This window comes from Oxyura jamaicensis, chromosome Z, assembly GCF_011077185.1.
Source record: "Oxyura jamaicensis isolate SHBP4307 breed ruddy duck chromosome Z, BPBGC_Ojam_1.0, whole genome shotgun sequence".
Lineage (NCBI taxonomy): Eukaryota > Metazoa > Chordata > Aves > Anseriformes > Anatidae > Oxyura > Oxyura jamaicensis.
Genome location: NC_048926.1, coordinates 55,149,015 through 55,174,290, shown reverse-complemented (window position 1 = coordinate 55,174,290; position 25,276 = coordinate 55,149,015). Strand labels below are relative to the sequence as shown.

Here is a 25,276-nt window from a genome sequence, read left to right as displayed (position 1 = left end):
CGACATGGACGGCAGCGCCGCCGGGCCCTCGCGGGGCTCGGCACCGCCCGGGCGGCCGCCGCTGTCCGCGTCCGCCCCGCGGTCGGCTGGCCGGGAGGGAGCTGCGGTGCGCGGCCGCGGGGGGCCCCGGGGGGGGGGGGTGGACGAACGGCGGCCGGCAGGTGGCTGCCTGAGCCCCGTGGGGCGTCGCGGCGTTGCGGCTGTCCGCGGCCCGGGGTCGCCTCGGCGGGGCTGGGAGAGGGAAGGGGGCTTCTCGGGGGGCGGCGGGGGCAGGCAGCGCGCGGCTCGGGGCTCCAGCGGCAGGGGGTTGGGCCCGCTGCCCGGTCCTGGGCGCCGCACGCCGCGAGGGGGCTTCTTTATCCGCGGAGCTGCGAGGCGCACGCCGCTGCCTTCGGAAGCGTGTCCTAAAACCGATGGCACGTCGAGGTGCGTCCTGCGGGCGCTCGCGTTAGGTCGCCGGCCCTTTAGCGTAAGTAACGCTCTTAGTGCCTGTCCGCGGCTTCATCGCGCTGCGTGTAACTCGTGAGGAACTCGACTGCACGGCATTGACCTCCTGAAGCCGGTTTTTGAGGGTGGTCCTTGGAACAAACGTACCGTTGGATAAGTCCTTGGACCGTGCGGTGATGGGAATGGTAGTGGTAAGATGGGCACGTGCGCTGATAGTCTGCCTTGTTCTGGTGTTTCTCCGCGATCTTCTGTCGCTGCTTACATGCTTGTTCTGACATGCTGACTGCTCAGAAAACAGCTCTGGTCTCAGTTGCCAAATCTATGCTCTTTACCCACTCCTAGGGATTTTGCTAGTTGCTGGCCCAGCAGCTTCCACAGTTGCTCTGCAGCACTAAAAGAATGAAAAATACAAACCTTCCTTTTCAAGGCAGGATTGCAGCTGAGGCAGCAGAGATTTGCTATTCTGAGAAAGAAGAAAAAAACTCCATTTGTTGAGCAGTTAGAGAGCGGAGGGGGTACGCAGCCATGCAGAGACAGCAGAGGCAATGAGGTGCTGCCGTGGCAAGTTTAACGACTGGTGGAAGTCAGTAATGTTTGTCTTCCTTAATCACCAAACCCTGGAAGAAAAAACTAACGCGTACATAGTACAACAATGTGATAAAGGTTTCCATGGGCTTGTTACCAGCAAATAGTACATGCAAGGAGAAAAATAGCAGGGTTCGTAAGTTAGGGATCTTGAGAGTTTCCTATGGGAAACTTACCTGGTCATCTCCCTGACTTTCAGCACACTCCAAACTTTTTTCAATCTACATAGGCGTTTTTTCTGCAGCTTGCTTTCTGGGTCATTTTGGTTTGTGTTTTGTTTAAACAAAAGGTGTAATAAATCTGAAATTGAAGTTGCAAGTTTAACTGCCCTTGCTTTGCACTTGAAGTGGCAGGGGAGTCATAGTGTGATGTCTTTCCTTCTTCTGGAAGGTATGGATTTGTCTCAGAAACGGGTATCAGGGCTGGTACAGTTGTGATTTGTGAAATTTATGCATAAGCTTATCCACGTGGATTTTTTCAACATGCTTTATTCAAGTTATTATAGGGGATGATGATTTAAATTGATGCTTTATTCAAGTTATTATAGGGGATGATGATTTAAATTGATGCTATTGACGAAGTAAAGTTACTTGTTCAGCTCTAGTAAGAAAGTTCAGAGAACTGAATGGTTTCCGTATTCTGATTAAAGAGTATTACAAAACTTGTGCAGTTGTGAACGCAAGTGAGTTCTTCAAGGCTACTATTGAAAAGCAAATTGAAACTTCAGCTGTAGTTGTGTTGCTTTTTGAAACCATCTTGCATGTTTGTCCATGGAAACAACACGGGCTAAACTGCTCATGCATTTGATGGGAATTTGTATGGAGGGAGTCTTAGACTCCTAAAGGTCTTTAATTTAACCTTTGTCGGGAGCTCTTCCTCCCCGCCCCTAGGAGGAACATGAAAGTTAGGAATGAGGGTATAGATGGAATATGAAACCTTCTTCCTGTTCCGGAGAGTTGTGTTTGATGGTTGGGGCACTGGTTCTTGAAACATCTGGGAAGAAACTTGACAGCCAGTTCATGCTGAAATCCAGCTAGTGCTTTTCTTCTCTGCGTACGTTTGTATAGCAAGTTGAATGATTAATTTCAGCATGTTTAAATTCTGTTGCGGACGAAACTCGCCTAGGTCTTCTCTGATTTAAAAGGAAGACTTCTCACGGTTCTTGCTCCGGCTTCGCGTGGGATTGCTCCCCCTGAAAGATCAGGTAACCTTCCTTGGCTCTTTGGTGCCCTCTACTGATGCCTGCGGGTCGGAACGCCTGAAGCTAGGGCCTTTTTTGTCTTGGACTGCAACGAAACGCTAACAGCAGCAGCTACTGAAAAGCAGTGGGAGGGAAAAGAAAGGAAGCTCTATTGCACCTTAAAGTGTTTTCCTGATTGCTGTCCGACCAGTTTGTCTGGATCGCTTTGGAGCTGTTCCTCACTTGGTAGAAAAACAGTTAAATAGCACAGAGCTGCCTCACCAGGTACCTTCAATAGGCTTTCCAGCTGTAAAAAGACTGGTGGCTTTGCTCTCCATCACCGCTTGTGCTTCCCTTGCAGAAAAACAGGCTTTTCAGAGTTGCTGTCCTGGAGATTTTTATCTCTTGGTTCACTTGCGATAACTTTGCCTTTTGTATTGATCACTACAATCATATAGTGTTTTTTTTTTTTTTAAAAAAAAAAAAAAAAAAAGGCAAAGAAAATAAATAAAATGGTTCTGTGCTTCTTCATGTGAGCACTGATACATCCTAAATTTTATTTGCTTTCTGTTTAAGGAGCCCTTTCTTCTGATGAGTCTTACAGTGTTGTTCCTCTCACTGAGATCTCTTGATGCCTCTGTCCTAGGCAAACTCACCAGTGGCTTGAACTCACCTGTATCATCTCCAGAGCCTCCTACTGATAGCCTTGTGCCCGTTTCTGCCAAATCTGTTCGTTTTTGATAGAACTAGCCGTTTTTTTCTTTCACGTTGCTGCAAGGGTAAGTCATGACTTATGACCAGTTATGACTTAAAATAAGTTACCACTTACGAGCAGGGCTGAGAGCATTCGTAGCACAACTTACGTTGCTGCTAAGCAGGGGCTCTGTCTGGAAGTCTTTATCACAGCTTTAGGAAATGGTGTCTCAGAATTTTTCTCCCTTGCTCAGGTGAATTCCTTTAAAAGAATGTAGTGTGATGAATATGTTTTTGAGCTGCACTTCTAAAATCTGATTCTTAGAAACCTGTTGTGAAGACGCATTTAAAACTACTTTGACACTAAGTGCGGAAGGGGGCGTTTTGTTTTGGTGTCCTGTGTGTGTGAATCTGCTGGGAAAACATCTGAACTGAATATAAAACAAGAGGGGTGGTATAGAGGTTGGAGTCAGTGAGAATAGCTATTCTTTTCAAGTAACATGGGAGGAACTTGTGAAGACAAATGGCAAAGTACTAAGTGGATGAGTATGGATGGATTTAAGGGAAGTGTTCAGATGTGAACACGCAGTCTGGCAAGACCAGTTACGTATTTGGGCATTTTTCAGTATAGAGTAGGGCTTAGGATGGTATAAGAAGTACAGATCTCAGTGAGTTTCTTACACACTTTGTCCTTTTTTACCTTAGGAAAATATGGGATGCGGGTTAAGAAGTGATTCTGCAAACGATGCTTATTTGAGTGCATTTGATGGAGTGAGGCTTTCTTTCTTAAACATACCCTCTGATACATATCATGTTTCATTAGTTTGCTTGTTTTAACAAAACATACTCTGACTTTGCATGAAAGTGATTCCTATTTTTTAGAGGAAATGAAGAGAAAATACGTAGACAATTACAAACTGTTTCCTGAAGCTGAGATCCTGCAGTGTTTTCTCATATTTCTCTTTCAGGTTAACTCAGTGAGCAGAAAATATAAATTATTTCCTGGTTTTGCTGTCCGCTGTAGTTTGTTGTGTAAATTAAGAAGACTAAGTGTTCTACCTGTTATATCCCTGTAAGGGTTACGTATGTGTATAGATGACATATGCTAGATGATGGCCTCCTGCTGTACATTTTTTGTATGGGTAGAGGAATCAGCTGCTTTTGCAGCAGTTAATATGTTCAGAGGACTTGTGGCGAGTCTGACACATGCAAAAATCAAGTTTTTGAAGCTACTGGGGGTAAAAGTTGTGCTTAAAACTCAGCTTAATGGCAAAGGGAATATTTTTTTTCCAAAGCTACTAAAACTATTAACTTACATAAGCTGTTAGTAAAAACTGAATGGCTTATGTAGGCTTCAGGAGTGTCTAATACGGGCACAGCTTTAACAAGTTAGTTAACAGGATGCCATCTGTAACGCTATAGTCAGTGGGCCTGCCGTTGTGTTCCAGTATTTGTAGAGGATGCAGAGAGTTTGCTTGTCCTAGACTATGTGAATGATGAAGTAACGCCTTTATATTTGTTTCAGCTGTGAAAATGTCCTCATGTGAGAAACAGAAGATTCCTCATGTGTTCCTAGAAGAAGGAAGGAACAAAGTGTCAGAACTGGGAGAAGTAGAGAACCAAAATGCCATGTGAGAGGAGCCCTGATGCGTTGGTAGTGGAGAGCACGATGTAGTTAGCTCTGTATCCCACCATGTTGCATGCCGTTTGGGGCATGTATTCTCACCCGTTCTGTGGGATCACCTCAGAGAGGAAAAAGGTTGGAGAAGGTAGAACCTAGAGTGCCTTTTCTTAGCATTAAGTATCTAGGCACTCTGTAAACTTGCAGGCCTGTTTTTAAATGCAACTCTTTTTTGGTCTGGTGACAGCCATTTTTTATACTAATACCGGGGTGCAAAACATGCAGTATACTGAAGAACATTCTCTGTCTGCATCACAGTTTGGTCCTGCTACTTGGGTAGGTTGGTTGTTCTGTGGATTCTTTCCTTGGTTTCTGAAATGGGTTAGAAATGGGTTCTGAAATGGAGTAAAGAGTAAACTTTGCTAAAGAAATTGGACTCCCGATTCATGCAGGTTCTGAGAATGCATAATAACACATCAACACAGAAATTTCTAGTTGTATGGAAAGCTGGACAGAGAGTTTATGGAAAGCTTCTGCTAACAGCAAAACATGGTGACTAACATGCTAACGTTGTGACTACATGCAAAGCTGGTGAAGGCAACAAGATGTGAAAATGCTCTAGCACAATAAGCACTGAGGTATTTTTTAATATTTTTCATAGGAACACGTTTCTGGTGCTGGATTTGCTGACTTACCTTTATGCCTGCTGTAGTACGGACTAGTATACTAGTATAAAGTACATTTATATCAGTGTGAGTGTAATCTCCTGGGAGTTTGGTGAGGATTAATTTAAATCATGTATGTTAAGTGCCATTTTAAAAGTATTACTGTGTCAAAAATTGTCTCATGGCTCTGTAAAAACTAGTGTAGGTTCTTAGGTAGCAGTATGCTTGAATTCAGTGTTTGGATTTTCTTTAACATAGAAAGAAAATAAAGTCAGCTTATGACATCTGTTTATCTGCATAAGACATTTCAGTCTCCAGTGCTGAAACACTAGCTTAGCCACTTATGCATATTGCATTTAATGTCTCTGTACATCTGCTTTTGTACATATATGTATGAAGGTTAATGTGGGGAAAAATACTTTATGTGCGAAGAGTGATGGTTTCCAAACAGTCCACTTTGCTGTCTCTGGTGACATACCTGTACGGTAGTTTCACACATCTAAATGAAAATGTCAATAGTGAATACATGCAAAAAACTAGATGCAGAGACAGATGACTTTGATATGGAAATAACTCACAGACTCAAAGAATATCTGAGTTGGAAGGGACCCACAAGGATCATCGAGTCCAACTCCTGGCTCCACAGAGGACCACCCAAAATCAGCCCACGTGTCTGAGAGCACTGTCCAAATTCTTCCTGAACTACAGCAGGCTCAACGCATAGACCACTGCCCTGGGGGGCCTGTCCCAGTGCCCGGCCACCCTCTGGGTGCAGAACCTTTCCCTAGCCCCCAGCCTGACCCTCCCCTGTCCCAGCTCCATGCCGTTCCCTTGTGTCCTGTCGCTGTCCCCAGAGAGCAGAGCTCAGCGCCTGCCCCTCTGCTCCCCTTGTTTACTCTGGGCTGAACAAACCCAGCGACTCCAGCTGTTCCTTGTACATCTTGCCCTTCAGACCCTTCACCATGATTGTTGCCCTCCTTTGGACACTCTCTGAGAGGTTTATGTCCTTCTTATGTTGTGGCACCCAAACCTGCACACAACACTTGAGATAAGGCCACACCAGCGCAGAGCAGAACAGGACAATCCCTTCCCTCAGCCAGCCAGCAATGCTGTGCCTGATGCTCCTCAGGGTGCAGCTGACCCTTTTGGCTGCCAGAGCACACTGCTGACACATGTTAAGCTTGCCATCAAGCAGAACCCCAGATCCCTTTCTGCAGGGCCATGTTCTGCAGCCACTCATCCCCCACTCTGTACATACAACCAGGGTTGCCCCATTCCAGGTCCAGCATCCAGCACTTGCTCTTGTTAGACTTCTCATTGTTGGTGCCTGCCCAGCTCTCTGTTTTGTCAAGCTGCAAAGCTTCTCCACCCTTGAGGGAGTCAACAGCTCCTTCCAGTGTAGTGTCATCCACAAACTTATTTGAAGCCTACCTTCAGGTCCTGCACCCAAGTCATTTATGAGAACACTGATGAGAATTGTCCCCAGAAAAAAGCCCTGGGGAGGGATTGCTAGTGGGAGCTAGTGCCTCGCTGCCAGCCTGATGTATCCATGTTTACTATAACAATTTGAGCCTGATCATCAGCCAGTTGTTCACCCATCACATTATGTATCTGTCTAGCTGTATGCTGGACATTTTGACCAGAAAGATACTGTGAGAAACAGTATCAAAAGCTTTACTAATATCCAAAAACATTACGTCAGCTGGCTTCCCTTGGTCAACTTAAGGGGGTAACCTTGTCATAAAAAGAAATTAAGTTCATTAAACAGGACCTTCCCCTTGTGAGACAAGTTGGCTGTGACCAGTGACCGCTTTGTTCTTCAGGTGTTTTTCAGTAGCTCCCAGGAAAACTGCCCTTCTTGAAATTGGAATGTGTGCTAGCTTCCAGTAGAGTGGTACCTCTCCAGATTCTCAAGACGTTGAGATAGATTGCTCTTCAGACTCTTTGTCCCATCATCTGGAAGAGCAGAATTGTTTTTAAAATTAAATACTTGACCTTTTTGAAATGTGGGTATATCTGAACATCTCTTGATTTTACCACTTTGTCTCTTGCCATGGTATTATTTTAAGTATTTCAGTTTCAGTATATTCTATGGCGTTAAAGTTAACGTGTGCATAGTGATGAACATACATTTAATGGTAGGCATGCGGAATGTTTTTCAGCCTTGCATGTAGGGAAATTATCCATTTTTATACAGCTATACATTTATGATTTAAATAAGTTTCTAATTAACACACCAAAATATGAGTTAAGGATTCTGTGTGTGCTAAGAAGTTGCTGTTACCACCATCTCCCAGAATGGCACTTCCTGTATTGTTTTACGTGGTGATGTAAAAACACGGACGCCATAACATAGATTTGGTAGGTAATTCAAAGATAAACTGGTAGGAAATAATAAACTGAACGTGTAAATAAATAAATATATGTATATTTATTATATAGCATAGTTTTTAAGCACATCAGTTTTAATTAAAAAAGGCTTCTCAGTATTTGGTCAGAACATTGTGACAGTTTCTACTTAGTTTCATACTTCATGTTACTTGAAGGAAACTTCTGCAGAAACAGCACAAATTGCTCTCTATTTGTTATCGCCCACACCAGTGTCAAAGATGAGTTAAAAATTGACACCGTAAATCAGGATTTAGAAGTGAAGTGAGTGATTTCCAACAGCTTTGTTCTTTATTAGAAAGAATGTGGTCCTGCTTTTTCCCCAAAATTGAAATTTTCCTGATTTTTAGATTTCATGAGGTAGTGGTCCCTATTCAGAAAAAAAAAACACACCTTCATGAAATATGATAAATAATATTTACCTTATTTGGTTTATTTAGAATTACTGAATTTGCTTTGGTTCATTTATTTAATAAATGATTGCATAATATTCTCAATTTTGAACTTGAAATTTTGAATTTGAAAAACAAATATTTAATTTTGTTTGCATGCAGCAAGTACTGCAAGCAGTATCAGCATCTGCAGTAGCAAATACTATTGAAATTCAGATTGAAGAGCTTTGTAATGGCTGTGCGTTTCCTTAATTCTTAGAACCTGCTTCAGCATTAGGAAAGGAGATGCTTCAGATGTGATTTATGTGTTGCACCTTAATATAAATGTTCTTTTCGTATAAGCAATAGAACAAGGAAATAATGGAATATGTAGTCTTTCTAAACACAGTTTGCTGCTTTTCTTCTTGATGCTGAGGATGATGCAGTGTGCTAAATACGATGCTGTGTTTTTTTAAAACTTTTATTGTTCTTTTGTGTGCCTGTTAAATTCTCATGCAGCAAATAAACATTCCGGGGTTTGGTATAAGAAACTGGCAAATTCTTCAGACTGCTTAAAATATTATTTCCTGTGTGAACCTTAGGCAATTTAGGCTTAGCTGTCTGTTTTTATTTTTATTTTTATTTTTTTTAATATTTTTTTGTGTCTCCTAAACACACAATTAAGTGAGAATTGCATTTCAGAGAGGGAAGTACTACAAAGGAACCCCTGGAAATGTTTATGGAGCCTGTCAGCCTGCCGCTGAATAAACCACATATTCAGTTTTCAGGTTAATAATGTGTTTTAATCATAAGTAAAATCAAGGGTTGCACGTGGTGGAATGTGTTTTACGGTATCCGTATGTGGTTTGCATTCCTCCGATGTTTTGCAGATCTTATTTGCATGCCCCCGATCTGTTGCAGGAACACTTTGCATGTAGGGGTTCATTGTCATTTCTGGTAGCTGAAGAACAACAGCAGCCATTGTGTTCATTGTCAGTACATACGAATTCATCCTATCAACCATGAACCAATTATGGATGGCCCAGAAAGATCACTGGGAAGTGTTCTTAGTACAGTTGTTAGAGGCACAGTCTAGCTGATAAATACCATCATAATTTTGAAACACTGAAAAAAAATGGACTTGCATCCTCTTTGTACTGCATTTAATAATGTTAATCTCATGTTACTAATTGTATTCTTTTTAGTAAATACTGTGTGATATTTCCCTATTTCATTATCAAAAGGGCTAATTAAGTCACAGAAATCTGATGTGTGTAAACCTGCCACAGCAAATTTTATATTGGCAACCTAACATTGTAGATTGGTTTCCATTTTTAAGCTGTCATTGCTAATTTTTTTCTTATCCTATGGTGATATTTCAAAAGCAAGTTTGGAGGAAATGTAGGCTTCCTTTCAGAATGATGTGCCTGCTAGGGACTCTTTTGTCTCCAAGAATTAAAATACAGAGTGTTTCTTTCCTAATCCCACAGAGAGGAGGCCATAAGGGGTTTTCTTCTGAACTATTTTTTTCCCCTGTAACCATAGAAATGGCTATTTAGTGTTTCTTGATCGCTCCTGAAATTTTCATCTCAAGTACTGGCTTCATACCACCGATTTTCTTAAATCTCAACAGTCCCTTCTGAAGAGCAGTGGCAAAAAGTATCCCATTTTAAATACTCTGACATGTACATGGTGTTCAGTGGTAAACTGTATATATTCACAGGAATACTTCTCCAGACTTTTACCCTTCTTGGACCTCTACCCCAGGTATTAGTTGAGTTGCTTTTTGCTGCATTCACAGGAAAACACTACTAAAAGCCTAGTGCATAGCATGCAGTGAAGATCAGTTATTGCTTTGCTTTGTATTGTCACAGAATAGTTGAGGTTGGAAGGGACCTCTGGATACTGTCTGGTCCAGCCCCCTGTTGAAGCAGGGTCACACAGAGCAGGCTGTCCAGGACCATCTCCAGATGGGTTTTGAAGATCTCCGAGGAAGGATACTCCAAAGCCTCTCTGGGCAACCTGTGCCAGTACTTGGTCACCCACACAGCACAGAAGTGCTTCCTGATGTTTGCACCGCCTGTGCTCCAGTCTGTGCCCACTGCCTTTGTCCCCTTACTGGGCACCACTGACAAGAGCCTGGCTCCGTCTTCTGGACACCCTCCCTTCAGGTACTTGTACACACTGATGAGGTCCCCCATGAACCTCCTCTTCTCCAGGCTGAGTGGTCCCACCTCTCTCAGCCTTTCCTCACAGGAGAGGTGCTCCAGCTCATTCTTCATCTGTGTGGTTTTTCACTGGACTCTCAGTACCTCCCTCCCTCTGTTTTGGACTGGGGACCTCCATGCTAAAGGTATTTTCTCTTGAGACTTCTGGACCTACCCCAACAACTGCTTAATTTTGGGCTTCCTTTCAGCTACCTGACTCATTTGAGCCAGCTCAGGTTTGGGAATGCCTGTATTTCTTCACCAAGTTTTAATTAGACCATATTCATGTTATTGAAGGGTTCCTTCATCAGGAAGTTGTCTTGAATATGCTCAGCCAGCCACGTTTCCAAGTTGTCTATTGGGCACAAATCTAAAATTGAAGCTGGGATAGAAACAAATTGTGAATTTTTAAATCGTAATTATGATAATGATGGTTTTTTATTAAAGTCCAAATAGGACTTAGGTTCTTGTGATGCAGTGTTTAAAGCAGTTGTCCTGAATATTTGGAATCTAGGGTTTGTATTTGGTACTTGGAGGATGCAAAGTGCGGATGCTACTGTTAAATTCTTATTTTTCACCAGATTGTGTTCATTGTCAGTGGTTATAAAATTTTTTAGTTCCTGTCTGAGGAGTTACAGTATATGTTCCAGGTATTTTATTACTCACGTGAACAGGTGAAGTGGTGGTATAAAAAATTGGTGGGTTGGAGCAGAAGATCTGAATTCAGAAGTTAACACTGCAGGGAAAGTTAACACTGCAAAAAGTGTTTTGTGATGTAGCTGAACTAGCACACTAGTTACAAGCTTTTAAAAAACAAGTCTTAAAAAGCACAACTAAGCCAGCAAAAATCATTGGGCAAACGCAATTACTCTGGAAAGAGATTCTTATTGCTGATGTTTATTTTGTCAGCTAAAGTTTCTGTAAAGAGCTTTTACCAATAAAAGCTGTGTGTCATCCCAATATGATTCTGCTGGCAAATTGCAGACAAATCCTTTGTGATGCAGCCCCGTGTCCAACTAGATAATCTTTGTTTATTTTGTCTTGGAAAAAGCATAGCAATTGGTCTTAGAAATAATCTGTTCATAATCCGTAACCCTTTTGCCAGTTCTGGTACATTACTCCTAAATTTAAGTTTATTGTATGTATTTGCTTCTTTTTGGTAGATGCTTTCTAGATGTGTTTAAATCTAGAAATTGGAGGGAATATTTAAACGGAATGTCAAGTTTTTTGTATAAAGCCTATGATCTTTTCATTTGTCACCTTGAAAGTTTTATGATCACTTTTTTTTTTTTTTTTCTCCTGTTTGTTTTTTCTTGCCCTTTGAATTTTGGTTTAACATTCCTGTCTAGGACAAGGCACAGGGGGATGTTCATCTGTCAGTTTTCATGGCTAGTCTATCTCATTCTTCCTGAACTGTAGTTTCTGACATCCTTATTCCTCTCTGTACAATTAGTAGAAGTCAAATGTGATTCCTTTAGCTGTGTGGGGAAGGAGAGAGTGTCTGCCTCTATATGTAAGTATGTATGGTCAAGGACCATTTCAGTGCCAAGAGGGGAAGCCATAAAAAGGAACTCTGTTGAGAGACAAACTTGACCAAAAAATGATAAGGGAGGCAGTTGCAAGAACCAAACCTGGTCAGTCAGTAATTGATAAGAGTACGTGGAATGTGGGAGTGCTTCCTGCAGAGAGAGATCTGATCAAGGACCTCGCCAAATGGGATGATAAGCAAGAGGGGGAAGCAATAAACAGAACTGAATGCAGAGACTCAAGCCTGCCAGACAAACTTAACGGAGACAAAGACTAAGAGCAAACCCAGTCAGCCGCACTCAGTGATGTGTTATCAACAAACTGCAGGCAAACAAGGACTTTGCAACCAGTAAGGATGCAAGCCTGAGGTCCGGGCTGCTGGAGGGGGCTGATGGAGCGATGCCAGAGGACAAGGCAGTGTGCAGGGGAAGGGGAGCAGGGACAAGCAATGGGGGCAGGCAGAAGAGGACATGGAGGGGCTGCTGGCATGTGACTGTGCCTGGTCACACCTTGCTTAACGACCCCTCTGTGGGCTTCCACTCAAGTCTTGTGCACGTGGCAGGGACCAAATGCCCGCTGTCGGCGAGGCCGCGGTGAGCAGCACGAGGCCGGCAGCTGGAGCTGGGCCTGTGGTGCCAAAGCCACAGGGTCTCGGTGCCAGCCCCTGGGGCGGGGGCCCTGCACCCTCCTGCCCCTGGGGTGGGAGCGCTGCCTGTCCCCAGAGCTCCGCCGGGCCCCGTTCCAACGGCTGGGCCAGGGCCGGGGGCCACAGCAGCGGGTGAGAGGCCGGGGTGTGGGCAGGGGTCCCTGGACAGGGCTGGGGGAGGCCGATGTGTGTGTGCTGGTGGCTTGGGGACGTCGCCTGTGGGCCTGCACCAGGGCCTGCTGGCTCTGCCAGCCCCAGGGCAGGAGGGGATGGCGCTGTGCCCCTCAGTGGAGGGGTCTTGTATGTGGGCAGCCTCTCAGCTGTGGCAGTTTGTGTAGCTGGCTGCCTCCATCCTGTAGGTGTATTCCTCTAAGATGTGTACCCAGTTTGAATCTGCCAACAGGACAGCAGTGGCCGTGTCCCTCAGCTGCATGGCTCCCTGGCCACACGGGACTGGGCTCCACTGGCCACACAGGAGGAATTCCCAGTCCTGGAGCTGCTGGTGGCAGTGGCCACTCCCAGCATAACACCCCTTAACAGCTTCTTTTCCTTGGTCTGTGAGAAGGGGCGTTTGTTTCGTTGGCTGATGCTTACGTTCTCAGTATGCAGGAAATCAAGAGTTTGTCAGCATGTTAAAAAAAATCATGGGATGTGTTAGCACAGTGATGGCTTGTCAAGCTGCTGGAACGGCAGGGAGTACAAATGACTAGTCATGCTGCTCATATTTAAGTACAAGTACCTTTCAGCAATGTTGTTTCTTGGACTAAAGAGATACAAAGATCACATCAGACTTTTTGCACAGTTAACATACATGTGGACCAAACATGGGAGGAAAATGGTGTTTTTGCAGTGGACAGAGGAAACCAAATGCTCTTTGAAAGTGTGTCTGAAGGGACCAATAACTCAAATGTTAATAAGGTCAATGATGGTTTAGCTCTGTAAATGACATACAAGCTAGTGTTTCTGTGAAAGCATTTTACCCAAAATTTGCTTGCAGATCTAGTTATCTGGGTTTTGTGGTCGGCAGATGGCTGCTATGGACTGCGGAAAATAAGCCTAAGATTAGTTTGTATCTCTGAAGAAAACTACCTTGTCTTTGGTGTTTGGCAGCAGGCAGAGAAAGGTGGTGTAATTAAAGCTTCACCCTTTGTGGCCTATGTTATGCTTGACAGGGCATATCCTGTTTAATCTGTCCTGCGAGATTAAACCTAACTTCTCCATGCATTGCACGTGGGACAAAATGTGATTGTAGGTATGTAAGAACAGCCTTTTAATAAGTGCCCCAGTCTCACACACAAGCTGACAGATAAAATGCTATTGCCTTTTTCCTCATAATATGTATTAGTTATATTTTACCATTTATGTAAAAGTTGAGAATATTTTGGTACAGTGTGACTCAATTCTGTGTGTACGAAAACTTCTAGGTTTCTAAAGAAAAGCTCTTCTTTCTTGGAAAGTTACCATCCTTGTTTAACACTGCCTAAGGTGTAATACTAGTACGTTAGCACTGATCTTTCAAAGATCTTTTTTTCATGAGATGGTGCATCTCTGTCTCAGAAAATTTTCATACATCTGTTTTAATGCATCTTCCAAATAAATAGCTTTATTTATAAAGCCTGCTTCCTTTAAAAAAAATCCACCTTTATTATTCACAACTTTGTTTTATGTAGAATCATTATTCATCTTACAGCTGATACGGATAATGGATAAAAACAATCCATTACATCACTGTCTGGTACTTCTTTGTATACCTGCGTAGCCCATAACGTGCTTCAAAGTCTAAAGTAATGAAAGCTAAGCAAAGTTTGAGTTTCTATAGTGTTTGGGGCTGTCAAAATATCTAAGTAGGTAATAGTTATTGCACTTCATTGCATTGGTTACAGCATATCCTAAGGTTACAGTCCACAAAAACATGGTCTGAATTGCTTCTGATTATACTTTAGGGCAAGATTTCGAGAAGGATAGTGTTAAGTGTTTTGTTGAAACTCAAATACAGAGTATTTGTTCTATTTACTGTATCTATTGATTTTATAATTGCATTTTAAAATAGATTCAAAATAAAATCAGTGTTTTTTTAATTTTTTTTTATAGTTCTCCATGACTGAATTAAAATCATATTTGGCTTTCTGAGTAAAACTGGTTCTTTAGGTGGCATGCAGTTCAGACTTGCCAAATCATTATTTTCATGTTATTATAATGATAGTTTTTACAGGATCTTTTCTAAACATAAAGACTTTTTTTTTTTTTTTTTTTTTTAATCAGAGACAATATTCCTATATTTACTCTTCTGATGAACAGCAGTCAGATTGATGAAAGAATAGGTTGCACTCCTATTTTTCCTATAATTTCTGCTCTGGTCGCCTCTTCTGAAAAGGCTTTAGTGAAGGGGGGACATGGGTGGGAGGTGTGGGAAGCACATACCCATGCAGTACCCAGCTTTTATGTAGAGTATGAAAATAGGAAATTTTCCAAAGATTCCCAAATATGAAAAGGAACATTAGGGAATGGAGCAAGTCTGCTTTTTTTTTCCTTATGCTTTTTTAATGTGTTTACATCTATAAAGTTTTTAAGTAAATCCATTTTGATCAGTTGCTGCTGCGTACTGTTACCAGAAGACTTAATCTGCTTAGGCAGTAGGTCACTCTACATCTGCAGCACGGTTTTCCTGCTGGTTTTGTGAAAATAGGTGACTTTGGTGTGAAGAGACTTGAAAGCAGTTGTTCTGGACTGGGCTGAGGGAGAGGCTGTCGTGTGAGCTTACTCTGAATACCAGAACAATATCTGTGAATCCAATATCCTACCTGGCCACAGGCAGAGGGTGTTGGAGGTTTTTTTGCATCAAAACAGAAATCTGTAACAAACCTCTCTAGGGCCAGTGTTCATGGAACTATTTGCATAATGAAAAAATTCTTCTAGATTTCTTCCTGTTGTCACTGTAAATGCATGAGAAACTGCCAAAATGTTACAATAACTACTGCTCAGGCAAATTGGATTCAGAAGAATCCAAACAGTGAGGATGGTGGGGAAGCCTGTGGTTTTCAGACATGTCAGAATGTTTCCTTCTTAAATAAATAAATAAATAAATAAAAGTTTTGTTTTTTAACACTTAAAAGCAACAGAAATGCAAATACTGTGCAACAGGAATGCAAATAGATGATGTCCAGGAAATAGGACAAGTCTGGAGGTTATCATAAGGTTATCAACATAAGAATTGATAATTAAAGTGACAGACAAGAGCTCTTCAGAGGAGATAAGATCATGACATGCATTCATTCCTCCAAGTCTGTTGGGGAGTAAAATGAAAACCTTGACAATGACTTTAATCAAGTCCTGCTAGCATGACTTCAGACAGGGATTTGCAGAATGGAAAGGCAAGGCTAACTTTTGCAGTGAAGAGAGTTTCAGGGAGACACCGAGTGGCTTCATTTGGGTTCCTCCTTTAAAAATGAGGAAACTGCACATTTTGAGTAGGATTCCGAACTGTAATACTGACTTAATTTCAGTCTCTGATGTACAAAACGTTTAATTGACTGCCATCTTTTGGTTGAATTAAAAACACCATTAAGTTGTTGCTTATGTAAACCATGTTTGTATTGTTACTCAAGAGATGGGTGAGAATGACATCTTTGTGGAGAGGAGCTCTTCTACCTTCTGGTAAGAACATCCTGGCCTTAAAATTCAGCAGTTCTAAATGGTTGATTATGTATTACCTTCCCTATGTGTGCACAATATGCTTTTTTTGCCTTGGTTACTACTTTACTTTAAATCCTTTTGATTGTGCCACTCAGATGTCTGTTTTTAATATGTAATAAAAGTGGAATTCCTGAGTTTCAGCTTTTCAAATGTATTGCGTTTTAAGTATATGAAAGCATGAAAATAAAGTGGTGTTAAAAGGGTGTCTGTAGGAAAACATATTTTGCTAGACATTGTCAGGATTAAAACTGATGATTCAGAGATAAGATCTACAATATTTGCCAAGCGAAGTTGATTTTTTTTCAAATATATATATATTTAAGTTCAAGAGTACTACTCCTTAGGCAGTACAATTGTGGGGACGTCTTAGAAGCATAAAGAGAAAATGATGAGTGTTTATTCTTTGCTTGAACCATTAGTCTCATCTATCAGAGGCTTTTAAAACATTTAGAGAATGGGAAGTTTGATGCATGCTTTGTGTTTGAAATTAAAAGTTTAGTACAGATTTCTAGACAGGCTTGCAACTTGAAGATGTGAATGTAAGAGGTTGCTATAAAATACTGTGCTTAGAAATGCAAGTGAAAGAAACAATCAGTCCTGTTCTCCCATCTAAGGACTTACATTACCTCCTCCTTTTCATTCACACCAATGTAAATTGTTTAATTAGGGTGCTTTGCTTCCTTGGGGGAGGAATTGCACTTCACTGGCCATAGGTTTCATCTCACACTAGTCCAGAAGTTCATGTTCATTGACTTATAATGCACTTAGGGGTCCTGCATTGAAAAGTGGTATTTCTGGTGTTCCTGGCAACCACAAACAATTATTATAAGAGACTCCAGTATTTCAGTGACTGTTCGTATCAGCCACTATGAGACAGACATTCACCATCTTTTATTTCCTATTGGTGTTTTTACACAGGGCTATGTCATGATGTTAGCTTTGTACTGAAAAACAACAACAAAACACAGACATATACACATTAGTATATTCAGAGGATCTGGTTACCTTTAAGCCTTCCTTTCTTTTATAATACAGGCTTGCAGGCTTTCATCCTCTCTTTTCTAAAAGTGTAAAGGTACTTGTAGCATTTTGTAATTAAACACCTGCTAGGTCATGTTCTGTTCAATCTTTAGTATAGCTGTGTTTTAATGCCCTTGGAAGTGTCAGCTATTCAAACTGACTTAGTCTTGCTGTAGCTCTTGTTTTGAGAGGCTCTTACTGCAGTTGTAAAATGCCCTTCATGTTAATTATCCTTCGAAAACCTGCCTGTCAAATAATTATTTCCTAATCAAGAATATAAATTTATTATAATATATTTTGGTGGATTTTTGTGATTCATAATAAAGTAATGTGAATAGATACTTTCCACTTTCATAGTAATGCATTTGCGAGAGTAATTCTATGTGTATTGATTTCTGTTTTGCTTTTATATGTAAGAAAATGAATAAAACAAGTCCTTGCAAAATACAAAAGTACACATTAAAGTGAAGTTTCCCCAAATCTGTGAAAAAAACTGTCTTGCTAATAATTTACAGGGCCATTAATAGCATGTAGCCAGTTACGTCCTATTGGGTGCTTGTTAGCTTCTGCTGGTTTGTTCTACGCATAGTACTTACGAACAATAGATAACTCTGAACACAGACAATCCACCTAAGTATACAAGGTTTTGCCATACTTTCCCTAGAGCTTCTGTAATGTTATCAAGTTGTTCTGAACTTTTTCTAAGCTAACCTTTATACCTTTGGCTTTAGGAAAATACACTGTGGTTTCACCGCATCCTCCCCTCAAAAGCTGGGGGCTTAGTTTTCTTTCTCATGTGCACTCACCTGTTATTTGAAGCATGTTTTTCATCTTTCCCAAAATCTTTTATACTTGGTTTCATGGAGATGTCCCATCTCTATAGCATAGGGCTACAGAGTGGCAGAGAGATGTTCAGGTGAGTGGCAAGCTGAGCAGAGTTACTCCGTGGTGTTGGATCTTGGCTGAAAGATGACTGGAAATCCTAGACAAATACATACAATCCTCTTACTCTGTGAGCTAAGTTTTATGTGGATAACTTGATCAGGAGGATTAATTTACAATAATTCTGTGGAAATACACTAATTTCATTCTACTAGCAGCAGAAATTAAGCGTATTTGGAAATGAGACTTCAGGGTTCCTTGCTGATCTTCTGCGCTTGCACTTCTCTGGTATGCAGACTTGAAATAAGACTGGGGCTCTGTCAGAACCATCATGGGCTCGTTGATAGATGCACATCTTGGTCAGTGGTCTGCTAGCATGTAACCCTATCATTTTGTCTGCCTTTTCTGCAATGGGAATAGCTACTTTGCTTTCCCCTTTACCAGTTACCTTTTTTTTTTTCCCCATAAAAGGTGTCAATGTAATTTTTTTTGGACATTGACAGATTTCCGTTAAAGCTAGTTGATGTGTTCAGACATTTTTTTGAGTGGTAGACTGGTAAACAGATGGTATATTTTGTATTTCTTCATTGTTGAGGGCAATGACAGATTAGGTGAAACACTTTCCACTTTGTGGGGGTGGAAAGCAGATAACCCAGAAGATGCTGTGATGCTAGATGATGATGTAGAATCTCAGGCACACTGTACAGTGAGTGTACAGTGGCAGGTTAGTTGAATATAGCAATAAATTAGTTGAATACAGCACTACACTGGCTTGTAAGCTTTACAAGCTATGTTACATCTTCAATTTTCACTATACCTGCTGTCAGATTCTAGCTGTTTTTCAGACAATAACAGCTGGTCTACCTGATGTTTTGAATGTTTCACACCCGCTTGGTGACTATTCTGACCCAGCCATTTCTGTCCAGAGAAACTGTATGCTGGCTTAAATAATGCCACACGTAAGTTAACCTTCAGCCTCTGCTTTTTTTGGGGGTGATATTCAGGATGGCATTAATGCTTATAAAATCAGCTGGGCCTGCTTGGCTCCATGCAGTCAGGGAAGTGTAACCAACCTTCTTTGTCATGGATTCTAGAACAAAGAGCCGTGGGGCACAGCTCTTCCACAGCTTTCTAGACCTGAGCTATGCAGTACTTAAGTGAGCTCAGTCCTGGCCTGTCACTAAGCCACTGCGTTTGGAGACAGCTGGTCTGTTCAGCCCAAGGATTTGCTGTTACTGCAGGTACCTTCAGAGTATTAGAAACATTGCAATGTAAATTAGATCTCTGTTGTTGGAGCAGATAGATTCTTTGCAGAGGATACTCAAAATGTTGAGTTAACTAGCCCATTAGATGCCTATAGTTACATTTAAGGTTGGTTATATACTTTCAGATTTATCTTATTCTCAGTTCAAGTGAAAAATCATTGCCTTTTCAGTACTCACGCTTGAAAAAGAAAAATGCAGCTAAAGGTTTCTAAACAGCCTGGCAGGGTTGTAGAGGGTATACTGATAGGATCATAATTCTTGTGTATGGCTAAGGAAAAGGCTGTGCTTGAAAGTACTCTTCAAGTATCTCTATGCTGTAAAGATACTAAGGTGAAGGTTACTTTTAAAATACAGGTCTTCATGGGCTGCAGGAGAGTGATCCTCAGATATTAACAGCAGTTGTTTCGACATTTCCCTTATGTAACAGTTGTTCTCCTTAGTTCATGTGTGTAATCTTCAGAATTTGACTGGAAAAGAAATACCCCAGAGGATGCTGTCTTCATGGAATTATCTCCTCGGTGCCCAGGTGAAAACGGAACAGCATTTAGATAAACCATATAAAAATTACTGTAAGGAACATATGCAGAAGCTTAACAATAGTATTTTTTTTTTCACTAGTGTGCTCCCATTAAAAGATATTTAACAAACTGGCATACGCTTTAATCACCTTTGTCACTGTTACACTGGGAGAGCTTGCACAGATGAGAATGGGGCAACACTGGTGGGAATATCTGAGTTGCTGGCTCCTAGGGATGAGATTGCACATCTAGTGTCCTGACATAAACTGCATCTCTCATTAGGTACAATCTGATACTTATGTCCTAAAATCTTCTGGTTCCGCTACCTTTAAACACAAAGTAGTTTGTTCTCATTAGGCTTTTTGTTTAAGTAACGTCTAAAATGGGGTTGAGTTTTTACCTTGCTTGCTAAAAGCTGTATGTATGGTGTTTTTGGTAGCTGCCAGCCACTCTGTTCTTGTTGCTTGTTGGGCTGGAGGAAAAATGCGTTGTGTAATGGCTGTTAAGAGCAGCAGTAGTCCCAGAGCGTGTTTTGAATATTAGCAAGGTGCATCTGAAGTGGCTTCGGGATTTGGGGAGTTGCCATCATAGCTGAGAGCATCGTATTCCACAAATAAACTATTGAGCTTAATGAGTGATAACTATGTAGATTTGAAAATTATACTGAAAATAGCTAGTTATTCCACCTGCTTGTTGAAACTGACATGAAAATAAACCTTAATTTATACAGGATGTGTTCCTGTTATTAGCTCTCTGTTCTTTTTCATGTGCTGTAACAACCTTGCTGTAGTCATAACATGAGATTTGGTTTCTTAATTAGAACTAAGATAAAGTACCAGGTCTTCTTCGGGTTTAGGTTGATTTTTTTTTGTTAAAGACATCTGTTTGCAAATCTGGCATAGCTTCAGGTTATTTCTTTCTCAGTACGGGAAAAAAACGTAATTACTTTTTAAAACTATACTTATACGTAATTCCAAAAATGATTTTATCTTTATTTTCTTTCTAATGGGAAGCAAGTTGAAGTGAAAGTATGATTGCTTAATGTAGAGGGCAATTAAGCACTTGCCGTGGAGTTTGAAATGGCAGTGTGAGGTAGTAATTTGGAGCGATAATGAAGGCTGGCTAGTTGGCAGTTTCCATCACCACTGTTTTTGAAGGGGTGCAATACAGATACAAAACGAAAAATAATCAAAAAACTGTGTTTTTCTTCCCAAACAACTTTTTACAGGGCAGGGTGTGTTAGTGTTAATGCTTGGGAAAATGTGCCAGATTTCAGTTACGGCAGTAGCAGTGGGAGATGGCCAACCAAAGGCATACATGGTTTATATAGCAGGGCAACAGGCGTTATTTTGTTACTTCACCAAGTTTTGCTGTCTTCGCACCTTCGCTAAACCTTGTGTCTCCTCCTTTTCCTTCTGTACTCTCGAGACCCCGGTGTACCTGCTTTACCTGCATTTTTATTTCCTGTGTTTCAATTTGAATAGAGTGAGGCCACAAATCATCCTTCTCTTCGGCTCCTTCTGTTGTGAGAGCAGGATAGATTGAACAAGCAGCCCTGCGAGTGGCAGAACAACGGTAGCTTTGTTTATGATTTCTCCTTTGATAAGAGTCTGAAATCTGGTAAAACACTTATTTTCACAGAAGCTTTGACTGCTCTGAGGGCAATTGTCAAGCGGTTCTTCCAGTTGTTTGGTTATAGCACATTGAAATCCTGAGTGCCTGCAGCCTTCTGGAAGAGTCAGCCTTTACCTGGGCATCTGCTTTCAGGAACCTTCAGGAATATGCCTGTATTTCGCCCTGTTTTTCTCTTGCTGCTTTACACTGCATATTGATACTGAATTTGATACTCAAGTGCAGTGAGTTAAGGAGTTGAAAAGCAGGTTGCATGCATTATCAGCCTGTTTCCCTGTGGAAACCACACTAAAAGCAGATGTGGAATTAAAAATGGGCACCCTCCCATGTAATTTTTTTCCTCATCATTTTCTCTTTCATCGTCCTTAGTAGTGACTGCTTGGGTTAAAATACAGTAGGAAAAACCTCAGTTTCTATTGAAGTATTTGAAAGCATGAGTTTGAAGAGAAGTGAAATTTAGTCAAAATGGCCAGAAGTCAAAAGAGGAAAAATACCTTTTTTTCTCTTAAACACATCGACAAAACTTAGGAGTTACATAAAGGTATGCTTGCACTGGAAAGAACCGGAGGACAAACTAAATATCACTGCTAACTTTCAAGAAGCAACTGGTAGTGTTCAGAAAAGGATAGGCCCCTGTAAAGCTAAGAAGAGGTCCGTAATCTACAACATCTGAAATGAGACCTCTGACAGTCTCTGGAATGCCAGGTTTTCTCTGACTCGGTTATCTGCAGTAGCCTGCAAATTTGAGGCCGTTCCCGTAAATTGAAATAACGCTGCGAGGGACTGAAATGGGCGAGTGTCAGTCAAGTGTACTTGATGTTTGGACTCAAAGGTGGATGCAGCGTGGCCGTTCTTGTGTAGCTGTTAATGTTCATGTGTTCAGTGATCTCCGGAGCAGAACATTCTCGGTTAGGCTGGTTAACAGCATGACGGGTTACATTTCTGACAGACGAGTAGGGTGGAGGGAAGGGACATGTATTGCCTTCCCTGCTGGATTTTTGGTCGTCTGTGAGATCTTCTGACAGGAATGGTGGCTGTCTCTATTTAACGAATCAGTAGCATGGGCACATGATGAAAATGAGCGGTAGTGACTTGTATTCAGAACCCACTGGGAGCACATTGCTTGGAGGCGAACGGCGTTCACACCACTGACACCAAAACTCTAGGTGTTACATAGTCCCAGCAGAGCTTTAGTGAAGTAAACACGCACAAACTGAGAAGTGATTTCATTTCAGGTCATGTATAGGTACTTCCCTATGCCCACTACTGTACTAATAGGTAGAAAACTGAGCACTTGTGTGCTGAGATAGCAGAATTAAAATTGGCTGCAAAGCAAAGCTGTTATCAGATCAACCATGCTAGTACAGTCCTCATAGAAGAGGGATGCATCCCAGAGCACAAGTGGTATCATGAGGACTGAGCTTATAAATCTTTTCAGGCTTCTGTAACCTATAAATGCAGCAGCAGGAGGAATGCAAAATAGGATCTACGTTAATTTCCACATACTATTCTCTTTCCTGGTACAATTTTGTTTGTGCATGGATGTTAGGATTTCAATATATTCGTGCTTCTAAAACATAACTTAGTTACTTGTCGGGGGTTAGAGAGCCATCACAGATCTGTATTACAAAGGTAGTAAGTAGGTAACTCCTTGCAGTTGATTAATTTCATGGTGTTTTAGTGCAGTCTGCAGTAAAACCCTCCTTCTAATGCTAGCTGCAGAGCGATATTGAAGTGTGGATTGTAACTCACTCATCCGGAGGTGGGTTTTTTGTTTTGTTTTGTTTCTTGCACTGGCATAGAGCGAAGACAGTCCTAGTCCCAAGCGACAACGCCTTTCCCATTCAGTCTTTGACTATACAGCAGCATCACCAGCCTCATCACCGCCAATGCGACCATGGGAGATGACATCAAATAGGCAGCCTCCTTTGGCTCGGCCCAACCAACACCACTTCTCAGGGGAACGATGCAACACACCTGCACGAAACAGAAGGAGGTAAGCAGTATGTACAGATGGGGAAACAGTTTTTTTATTCTTCCTGATTTCATCTCAAGAGAGGAGTATCTCAGAATAGATTCCTCTATTCAGATGAATCAGTATTTCAGACCAGATCACATGGTAAATATGTTAACATTTCCTTTGAGCTGTAAATTGTCATATTTGTAACTGAGAAGTTAAAGTAATATACATTGATTCATCATCCTATAACTTATTGAAGACAACTCAAGGAGTGTTTATTAACATCTTTAATTATTAACCTGATTCTATTCTACTGTACATTGGAGCAATAATCATTCAGAACAATGTGAGGAAAAATCCTATTTCTCATCAGGGTACTTTCAAAGATAATTGTTATTTATGTAGTACCATGATTTTCCTTGCAGTCACACTTATTTTTTGTGCATTAAAAGTCTAAAATGAGGGTTACTAGCTGGAGAAAGTGAAGAGGTTAACATTCTGTCATATGGTTAATGTGGGTGGTTCACTTCTGATAAAAATTACATTTCATGTTGTTCTTAGTTGCTTGTAAGACTCTCAAAGAAGAGATTTGGGAATATATTGCAATGGTCGTGGCAGAGTACAGTTCTAGATGGCAAGGCTGAACTGGTTCCTGGATAATAGCACAGGAAAACATAAAGACACACTCTACTATTATAGTTTAACTATCCAAAATACAAGCTTTTGCTGCCTTGAAATTTGGCTCAGAAATGATGGGTCACCTAATGCAAATTACGAATCACCGTCCTTCCTTTCTTTCTGAGAAGTACTGTGGCTTATTTTCTACTAAAATTGAAGTACCCAGTTTTCCATGAATGTAAAATATCAGACTTAATATGTATATATTAACATATACATAGTATATATGTATATAACTGTTTTTCTTCTGATTCCATCTATCAAGTTTGTCAACCATGAGAAGGCAAGGGTTGTTTGAAGCAAGTTAGTTACCCTGTTCTGGGGTAACACCTTTTGTTCTAATCAACAGACGTTTGAATGTTTCAGCAGTCTGCTCCCCGGCCTTTGAGCAGGGCATATTTTTGTTTGTGTGCACTGTTGAATTGGAGCTGGCTGTGGCTCATTTTCGTAACGGTACTGCATCCAACCTCCCCTCCTAGAACAGGATTGTTAGGGACAATGGCACACAAATGCCTCTGTTTTGTAGGAGTCTTTCTGAGTCTTAGAATGCCCTGGAGCCATACTGGAGATGATAAACACTCACATGGGGTCAAAGTTTTGATTCCTTATGATCATTGTGAGTGCATCTGTTGTTAAAGGTTTAGTTGTGATTATGCATTTGCTTTTAAAGCAAATTGCCTTGTTCTCCTGCTTTCTTCCCTGTGTTCCCACTCTGAGTGGTCTCAGAGTTAATAAACTAGACTCTTTTCAGATGAAGATAAGCTGAAAGGTTGCACCACTGCAGTTGCAAATGGTCATGCAGTTCAAGGGAACCGACTAGTGCAAACTGAACCTCTGAAGCGTGTGTTGGTGGACATCACTCTGACCCGATGTTACCAGTACTACCTCTTCTGTCCTATTGATTCGCTCCTGTTAGTCAGCACAGGGTGAATCTCTGCTGGTTTTTATTATCATCTAGATTTTTTTCCTTAATCTGGGTTGCCGTTTAGACCCTATCTCTTTGTATCAGGGATTTTGTACCGTGCCTAGCACAACAGAACCCTAATTTTATTTTGGGTTTTGTTTTGTCTTGTTGTTTGTTTAGATTGATGGTAAGCAATTAAATACTGCATTTAGAAAAGTGGCCTCCTGGTATGAATTTGCAGAAAGAAGATGCTGTTTTTCTCTAGACACATATAGTACAGATAAACTGTGAATGTAGAAGTGTAGTGCGTGCCTATATGAAACAGAAGGCCATTTCAATTTGTCTTTGCCAGTCATTGCAAAATGGGTAGATCTGTACCATTGCTGTGCCTCTC

General features: G+C 41.2%; 1 protein-coding gene across 1 annotated transcript in view; it reads left to right on the top strand.

Annotated features, from left to right (window-relative positions):
• The window catches only part of RNF38 (ring finger protein 38), a 114,375-nt gene that overhangs the window by 64,273 nt on the left and 24,826 nt on the right, over positions 1-25,276 (top strand). Inside the window, exon 3 of the mRNA XM_035310176.1 lies at positions 23,143-23,336. Coding sequence (XP_035166067.1) covers positions 23,143-23,336 — 194 coding nt within the window. The remainder of the gene's footprint in view (positions 1-23,142; positions 23,337-25,276) is intronic.